The sequence below is a fragment of the Lates calcarifer genome, linkage group LG16_LG22 (genome assembly GCF_001640805.2).
Source record: "Lates calcarifer isolate ASB-BC8 linkage group LG16_LG22, TLL_Latcal_v3, whole genome shotgun sequence".
Classification (NCBI taxonomy): domain Eukaryota; kingdom Metazoa; phylum Chordata; class Actinopteri; family Centropomidae; genus Lates; species Lates calcarifer.
In genome coordinates this window covers 16,439,772-16,449,144 of record NC_066848.1, presented here as the reverse complement: position 1 = coordinate 16,449,144, position 9,373 = coordinate 16,439,772, and the positions used below count along the sequence as shown (strand labels likewise).

At 39.5% G+C, this 9,373-nt stretch overlaps 1 protein-coding gene across 2 annotated transcripts in view; it reads right to left on the bottom strand.

The window, feature by feature from the left end:
* Positions 1–1,541: 1,541 nt before the first annotated feature.
* The window catches only part of wdpcp (WD repeat containing planar cell polarity effector), a 95,640-nt gene continuing 87,808 nt past the window's right edge, over positions 1,542–9,373 (bottom strand). For both annotated transcript variants that reach the window (XM_018661337.2, XM_018661345.2), the window contains 4 exons: positions 9,058–9,169; positions 6,381–6,472; positions 5,159–5,190; positions 1,542–4,277 (listed from right to left, as the gene is read on the bottom strand). In XM_018661337.2, the coding sequence (XP_018516853.1) occupies positions 4,227–4,277; positions 5,159–5,190; positions 6,381–6,472; positions 9,058–9,169 (287 nt within the window). In that variant the 3' untranslated portion in view covers positions 1,542–4,226. The remainder of the gene's footprint in view (positions 4,278–5,158; positions 5,191–6,380; positions 6,473–9,057; positions 9,170–9,373) is intronic.

The window sequence follows — 9,373 nt, the reverse complement described above, 5'->3', positions numbered from 1 at the left end:
GCAGTTCAGTGAGGCTGTAGCTAGGTACAACAGTGTCTTGAATGCTAACATCAGTGCAGCTTCAACAGTTAATCAATCACCAGCTTTTTGATCATTGATTAATCATTTCAGTAATTCAGTAATTAATTTTTTCAGCAAAAATGCCTTGGTATATTTGCTGGTTTCAGGGTCTAGATTTTGCTGCGTGTTATCAAATACTAATTGGCACTAAACACAGAGTACAGCTGAGGCTGATGGGAATGTCATTACATTTGCAGGTATTTGGTCATAAAAGTATTGGACAAATGAAAAATTTGACCTAATGATGGCGATAGATGCAAAGTCAGAGGATCACCAAAGTTAGTACCATGTATCGTTTGAGGTTCATGATTATCAGCACGAAATTTCATAGCAATCCATCCAGTAGTTGTTGAGATATTTTAGTCTGTATCACAGTATTGGACCAACACACTGACACAGCCATCCCACCAGACTAGTTGAAAATAATAAAAACAGCAGAGCACTGAGAGGTTTATCTAATGTTATGCTAATTATGCTAATCACTAACATTACCTGCGTAAGTGCTCACTAACCAGAGCCATCTGCTTTGAAACACTGACATGGACAAAAGTTTCTATATGAGGTGATCAGTTGGCCAAACTCCTAGAGAGCAGCTCAGTACAGACTTCGCCTCTGTCTGTTTTACTAGACAGAAAGACTCCATACATATTTAACTTCAGATGACCACTGCATTTTTTCTTCCTGTCTTCCTGATGACCTCCTCACTTCCCTGTTTCCTTCCTTGTGAATTAGTTGCACCAGGGTAAGGAGGGATGGAGTGGAAAGGTATTTGAAGATGGCTCATATTATCTCATCTGGAAAAGATGCACCAGTTCCTCGTCCCAAGTCACAACTTGTCTTTTCCCTGCAGCCCTCCAGTCCTGGGAAAGCTTAATGGAGGCTTGTTGGCCCGCAGGCTTTAGTGTTTCCCACCGACAAAGTTGTGTCCATGTGTCAACAGACTGCTGCCTGACGCGTTGGCCACATTTCCTTTTTCATTTAGTTTGTTCTTCAATGACAAATTTCTCTCCAAGTATGGAGCCAGGGGGCAGCAATGATGGCAGCACCTGTCTGCTGAAAAGTTGACTGATGTGTAACATTTAAGAGAGCATGCAGTGTTATTATTGTACAAAATCCAAACCCTACTTGTGATGTTTAACCTTTAAAACACACAGAAGCAATCACAGCAGTCGTTGTCTGTAGGGAAAAGGAAATAACATTTTCCCCTAAAAAAGAAAGCTGATTAGAAGATTTTAGTGAAGCTAACTCTACAGAAGATGTGTTAAAGTTGGCTTTACTCCTCACTGAATGTGCAGTGTGTGTAAAAATAACATTAACAACTGAAAACTGATGTATTTCCCCATCAAAAAAAAAAAAAAAAAAAAAAAAAATCCTAAACCTTATTAAAACCCAATATATAGAAAAGTATTGAAGTGGGATCTCTTACCTTAACTGGACTTGCACATTTGATGAAGGGGACAAACATAGAGATGACTACAGAGCATTGTTAATACAACAAAATAAGTTTAATTATTATAATAATAAGGAAATATTTCATGTTCTTTTATGTCATATGGACTACACAGGAACAAATATATATTTCTTTTGCTTGCCAAAAAATCACTTAAAGGTGGAAATGTTCAGTGTGTTATTCTACGTCACAATGTTACTTATCCACGGGGTTAATTAGACTAATGAGAGGATAAACTCCCTGTTACACCTGGGAATATTCTGAGGATATCTGAGCATAGTCCTGTGTAAAAACTACACCAGTTATTGATAAAGAGCAGATGAAAATCCATGGCATTTAAATGTGAGGTCTCTGAGATTCACTATAATGAAGTTGCAAATGTTAATCAATGTATTTGTTAACAATTATAACTCCTCCTGTGAACACCAAGAAGTGGAGGCTGCTGTATGAACACATAATGAATCACAATATAATAAAATTCAATAATAGTTGTAATAATATGTCTTCATAAGAGGAGCTATAATTGCTGACAAATACTCTACAATAATAAACACTTGAAATTTTAAATACAGTGTCTTAAAGTAGAGTCTTACCAGGTTAGGGATGTTTGACCAAAAGTTAAACACAAATATAACATTCATCTTAACTTCTGTCTGTCTGTCCTTGTGCTTGGAGGTTAATCTGAGGCAAAAACAGGTTGTTTTAATCATAGAGTATCAAAATATAATGCTTTTTGTCTTAGAGGCTAAACACAGACATTCAGTGCAGATATGTTGCACTGTTATTAAGCAGTTTTCCTGATGAAACAATTGTAGTTTGATCTGTATGTAAAGTACATCTCATTCACGGACCTGAAAACCGATAACGAAGAGAAACTAAACCCTATTCTGTAATTTTTCCTGGGAATTAGGTTCCTCTAATTACTCTCAGTTGTAAGTAATTTTGTCTCTTTGCCGTCTTTAATGGTCCTGACATTTTTTGTCTACAATGTTTTAGGGATCTGACTTGTGGAGATGAGTGAAACAAACCTATAAAACATACAACTGGCCCCTGAGGGGAAACATTATCAGTCCAATCACAGATCCACCATCATTAGATGTGATAAGGCCTCTGCAGAAACACTGCACAGCTGTTGCACAGAGGAGGAAAAAAAACAGATAACCTGGATAATAGCAAGTGCTGGAGGCTTGATTCATTTCCAAATGTTAACAAGGCCGTTTCACAGCTCCAGCACGCTGCACAGTATGTTAATACCACTAATAAGCCTATCTCTGCGAGTCATCTCGGATGGCAAAGATTTGAGCACGAGGCGCTGTTTTACAATAGAGCTGCTGGCCACATTTTAAATGAAGCAGAAGTATTTATGATTTCACAAAGCTGACATAATTGCTTAAAGGGTAACTGAGGAGAGCATTTGGTCTTGTACTTTGTTTTCTGTATTATGAAACAGGAGATTTCACTGTTTGCATGTCAAAAAAGGCTACTGTGTAGGCCATCAGAGAGATGGGAGGAACTCATGCTCGCCTGTTAAGCAATTTTGCAGCTTTTATTGAAGCTGTCAAGTCAAACAATCAGGAGATAATGCAGCCTTGGTTTGTAAATTATGAACGTGTCAAGAGATGCACTAAAGGCAACGACAGATGCCACTTATCTCCAGCAGCCTCTGCAGTGTGACTGTATCATCAGAAGGGAAATATAACATTTTGATGTTTGCATAAGAGAAGTATTAGTATCAGTCAGAAATGTAATTCCTTTCACCCATCCCTCTCGCAGGGGATTGACTCCCCAAAAAACATACAATGATTTTTTTTAAAGCTAACAAAACAAAAAAAACAAAAACAAAAAAAGGAGCAGAAAAGCATCCTTGCTGATCTTCTGTCCATTTCCAACATCGCTTCTTGTATATTTTTTGGTGGAAATCCTCTTAGAATGCAAAGTAAATAGATTACGATACAGTGAGGGATTAGGGCTCGCGCGGCGCTGTCAGATTAGTCGGTGAGCGCAGCGCGTCGACAGCTCTGACACGGCTATGGCTGCTGTTCAGGAAAGGGGCTCCGCGCGATGCTTTAAAGTCGCTGGTTGGCTTCTATTCATGAATAAAACTGTGGCCCGTAATCTCGGCCAACACACACACACACAAACATGCGCGCACACACACACACACACATCTACACAGCACACACACACACACACACACACAGAGGAAGCCTGAAACATTCAATATCAGTGGTGATGGAAGTATAATAGAAGTCTTCATTTTTTCAGGCTGATTAATGACAAGGTTTTAAACATTTTCTGTCATGTTTTTAAAGGCAGAGCCGGGTATAACTGTTTTCTTCTAAGGTTCATGTGGTTTAGACTTCACTAAGACAGAAAATAACCTCAATTCACAGCTGTGGAGCTGTTCAGTGTTTTTGACAGGGCTGAAATTTTACAGATATAATATGACAAGTCTAAAAAAATAAAGGCTTCTGGTTTAGCAAACACTGTTTTTCAGTCTCGCTACGAAAGCTGACAATACAAAACAACACTCGTGTGTGTGTGTGTGTGTGCGCGTGCATAAGGATTCTGAGATCCCCACACATTACAGGTAAGTAACTACTCAGCATATAAAAATATTGACAAAAGAGCCTGTTATTTATGAGATGTTGTGGCATTTCTCCAGTTTCCCACTGGAGTTAATGTAGTGCCTCTTATTGTCTCTCAGTTCGTTTTTTCAAACCATTCCTAAATGGACTACATGAAGCATGTCAGTGTCGTCTTCTTCCTGAGAAACAGAACAAACAGAAATGCTGATGTTTTACAAACCTGAACAGTTATTACGGTAAATTCAAGTACAGGACTCATAGTCTTATGTGACCTGGATTTGCACTATTGATTACTTTACTTTTAAGTGCCCTCAGGGGCTTGATAATAATCTGAATTTTCCTTTTCAGTAACACTTTGCTCTTTTATAGACTCACCTTCACACTTGAAATTTGCATTGACCAACACAGAAAAACAACTAATAATTCAGCTCATAGTTAAAGGTGGTGTTGTACTGGACCACATTGTACTGATAAGTGTTTCTAATGTTTTGTCCTCACATTTATATACATGAGGAGGGCAGAATATTAGAAACACCTCTGAATATAATACAACAGCATCACTAACTATGACCACAATGCTAAAATATATAATTAAATTTGAAATGTCCATGAAATAAACTGAACATTATGGGTATCATAAAAGTTGACTTGGCAGAACAGTTGTATTGAATTACATTGTACTGTACAGGTCTAATAAAGTTGCAAATGAGTGTAAAATAAGTCAAATTATGAATGTTAACAATTACTGTACATTAATCACTGTACAATAATCATAACCACTTGAATTGTCCTTGAATCTGCTTATAACTACATTATAGTGTGTTATAAACCTCTCATTACATGTTTATATTGTGCTTTTAAATGCTTTTTCTCAGATTGGGAACCACTGTACTGTAGTATACTGCTATGAATACACTACTACACTACTGATTATGAACTCTAAATGACTGAAAATGACTCTAGAACTTTTTCACCAGATCCAAAGAGAGACCTGATACAGCCTTATGAATTCTGTCAATAGAAATGAAAATAAAAATCAATTTTCAGCCAATCAACTTACACTGACACCGTCTCTGTCACCTTCTCTGCTTCCTGCAGAACAAAATGAAACGACAGAAGATGTTGGAAGATGTTCCAGTAAACCAGCCATGACACATTAACCAAGTACAACAACCAAACATTAGACATGCATAATCACACACGACAGCCCTACAGCACATAAACAGACACAGACAGCACACACAGCTGAATGCCTGAACAGGTTACATGCTCACTCAGTAGGTCGGACACGTCGCCTTTTCTGGGTTTTAACAAATGTAGTAAACCGTTGTCACTCATGGCGATCTCTCTCGCTCTGAGCCCTGCGTTAATAAGGTTATGATTGACATTAAAACCCCAGCGTGCCTTATACAGATATTTAAAACGCTGATGCAAATTCCCCTCAATAGCCTACAGTCCGGATTATCAAATGACAGAGCGATTTGGTACCGAGACAATTGCTAATAACCCAAAAAATGGAATTATTAAAATGGAGAGAGCAGGAAGGAGGAAAGGAGGAAGTGAAGAAGAAGAAGTGATGTTTTCTTAATGGGTGTTTTTCCTAAATGACCAGTTAGTCATCTCAGACATCTGAGACTGAGAGAGCAGAGCACTCAGGCTATGTTTAGAGAATAAAACAGGCTGAATGTCACCGGAGAATTGTTGCAGGGCATAAAACGTGGCCCTGAAACAGACGTGCTGAACATTATGAGCTGTTAGGGCATGTGTGAGGGTTAAAAATTAGGCTGGTGTTTTATCATAAAATCTGGATTATTGAAAGCAAATTAATTCCAGCCACAAGGATGAAATCATGAGGAAAAGAAAACAGCTTTTCCACAGCTGTGAGTGGCTTTTGGTTTATTATGATGGTTGATAAAAAAAACGGCAGTGGAAAAATTTTTATGTTAATCTACTTGTACGCTGTTTATACCACTGAATAACTCAATTAATTAATCAATCAAGTCAAATCTCTATATATCTATCTGATACATATAAATATATAAGATATATGAAGAAAGATGTTGATGTTTCTGATGCATCTAGGGATACATGAACAGACGTCTACATTTGTCTTGTTTATGAATTCACCCTAAAAATCGGTGTGGATGCAGCGCTCGGTAATCTCTAGGTAAACTGCTGCTTTTTTAAATTCTTGTGATTCTCCAGCATTAGATAACTCTTCTCACACAGACACAACAAAAACACAGAGATACAGATACTAGAAGTATGACTGACAGACAGACCTGTTTGTCTCAGTGTGCTGAACACATCTGGGCTCATGGTCACATGTACGCTCTCTGCTTGTAATCTCCTCTGACTGGCTCTTCCATCAGCGCTACAGAACAAAGAGAAAACTGAGTTACATCTGTTGCATTTTGTTTAAAGATTAAATGTTAAAATACATCCATGAAACACAGCACAGAACTGAAAATTTACTTTACGGTGGAGTAGCCACACATGAACCAGCTTCTCTCTGATAAACACTTTTAAAACTTGTTTGTATCATTGTCAGTTTGGGATGTTTGCTGCCTTCCAGGAGTTGTTTTTATCAAAATGAAAGGTAACCTCAACATTCACTGCTTTTCTACTGTCAGTGGATAATTGGTTATATGCAAGTCTTCTCTCACTATATACATATAGTGCCTGTATGTACACTCAATAGTCATTTCATTATTTGTGGTTATTCTGGGTGGTGTGAGGTCGATTTCTTTGCAGGTTTTACAAACTTACTCTTGACATAGCACATATCTTATTTTCATTAATCAATAGTCCTAACTTCAACATATTGGAAAACCATTATAAAAGTGTAGCCGTTGTGCTCTTGCTTCAGGATCTGGTTCAATAAACTGTCCTCTCACCTGTCACATGCAGCCAGATACTGAACCTCTCCCTTTACACAGATTCATTAAAACTGGAAATTAAATTGTCAAATGTAAACGCTTGGCTCCCTGTCACTCCTCACTAGCCTCACATTAACTTCGGCCTCCACTAAACAAAAATAAAAATAGCCTCCATTCTCTTTACTCCACTGACAGAGGAGTACGTGATAAGCAAGAGGGGCCAACAGCCATCAAAGGAACATTGGGATGCTTCCCAGATTCCTGTCTCGTTCTCTCTCATTTCTCTACACACGGAGTCGGATTTGGGGAAATGCGGGAATCGGCGAGGAGCCCCCAAACTGCCATTGTGCTCGCCTCCCTCTCTTTCTCTGCTCTTTTCTCAGCGAGCCAAACGGGAGAACGCCCGCGCTATAATGCCTCCCCTACTCCATCTCGGCTAAGCTGTCATTGGCTTCACATGAGAAACAATGAAACTTCATCAGAGACCAGATTACAAAAAAAAGGGGGGGGGGGGGTTCAATATAAAAATTGTTCTAAAGGAAGGGGGGAAACTGCAATAAAAAAGGCAGGGGCTTTTGTCTCTTTCTCTCCGTGGCCATTATCTTTGGGGAGGTTTGGGGATCTGCTTTCTTAGCCTCTGTCAGTAGTGCAGGGGAAGACCTGGGGTAGTACGACCGGGCTTTTGGCTGCCAAATCGCCCTAACCCTCTTTACCGCTCTTTTTTTCTCTTCTCGTTCCTTTTACTGTTTTTAAAAAGAGCTTAGGCCAGAGCATCTCTCTCTGTCTCTTCCCCCCTCTCTCTCTGGACCCAGCTTGTTTAAATTGGCCGATAGGAAGGGATTTGGGATGGATGGAGGGGGCTTAGAGAAACGCAGAGTGGAGGGGTGGGAGGGGGGTTGCAGAGAGTCATCAGTGTTACAGTCAAACAGCCATGAAAAGCCTATGAGGATGAAAAGAACAAGAGCGCCTTTTTTATCTAATGCACACAAATCCCACATAAATACTCCAATATGTTAGTTGGGGTATGACAAGGAATGCCCCTCCATCACTTCCCCCCCACCACCCATCCTACAATAATAGAGACATGGATGGCTATATTTGTATGTATCTGTTTGCGTACGTGCGCGTGTGTGTGTGTGTGTGTGTGAGACAGGAAGGGACAAAGAGAGGGATGCTTTCAGTGTGTCTTTAGTCACACTCTTTCAACACATCATTCAAGTAGACGAGTGTACTGAACAAATCACTCTGAAACAGTGAGTTTTGGTCTGCACACCAGAGACTGAACCGTGGTGAAAATGGACTCCGGTGGCGTTTTAAATGTGGCTCCGGGTTCAGCGTTGGGATCGCTAGAAGCGTAAGACCCGGAACTGATGTGGCTTTGACATTTGAAATGTCACTGGGAGTGAAGGCTTTAAGGCTGCAGCTGGGTCATTTGGCCACAGACACTCTCATACAATTCATGTACAGACAATGGTGAATCGCCATGGGAGAGGACATGTATGACTGAAAGTAAGAAAACTGAATCCTCCACACACAAAATGAGTCTGGAGACCTTATTTATAGTGAGCGGAACTAAATATTGTGTTTTTATTTATTTATTCTTAGTGACTACGATCATTATTTTAACATAATCAAGAGACAATGTGAATATATGTCTTAGTGATGAACCTGAATCTGCAGCTCCCTTCTGCTCTAAAACCACACTGTCCATTACCTGCTCCGCACCAAACAGCGGATGGACAAAGTTAGCAATTAGCTGGTGAACATAATGGAGCATTTAGCAGCTAAAGAGTCAGATATTCCCGAAAACAAGCCTAAGCACAGACAACAACAACACAGAAACACACCTCCAAATGAATGCTAACATTGTTTTGTATCAGCTGAGTGTTTAAGGAAGCAGCTATTTGCTAACAAGTTCATCATAACCGCTTGAAAGATAATATGTGAATGTTGTGTTCACAACTTGTTTCTGCTGCACCCATGTATTCATTTTGTGTATCAGTAATAATGAAAAAATGAACCCAGACACAGTGCAAGTGTAAACACACACAGACACACACAAACAGTACGTGCAACTCACTGTGTAGAGGGAGTGCCCGAGTACAGCGGTCCTACTGAACTTTGGTTCCTCTCGGTATGTCCATCGCCGAGGCGGGATCCACACACACCATTCCTGCCTCTCAGAGGATCCTCTACAAAACAGGCAAACACAGAGAGGGATAAGGATGAGCAAGAGCAACAGTTGTCATTTGTCTGAGGATGAAATGAAAGAAGGACCCAGACTTGAAAAACTAACTAGCTCCACAAGTTATGATTTCGGTCTGTCAAATTTACTTTTTTTTCTGTTTTCATGTTGACACTGAAGAATCTTTTTCTGTTGATCAGTATTAATAAGA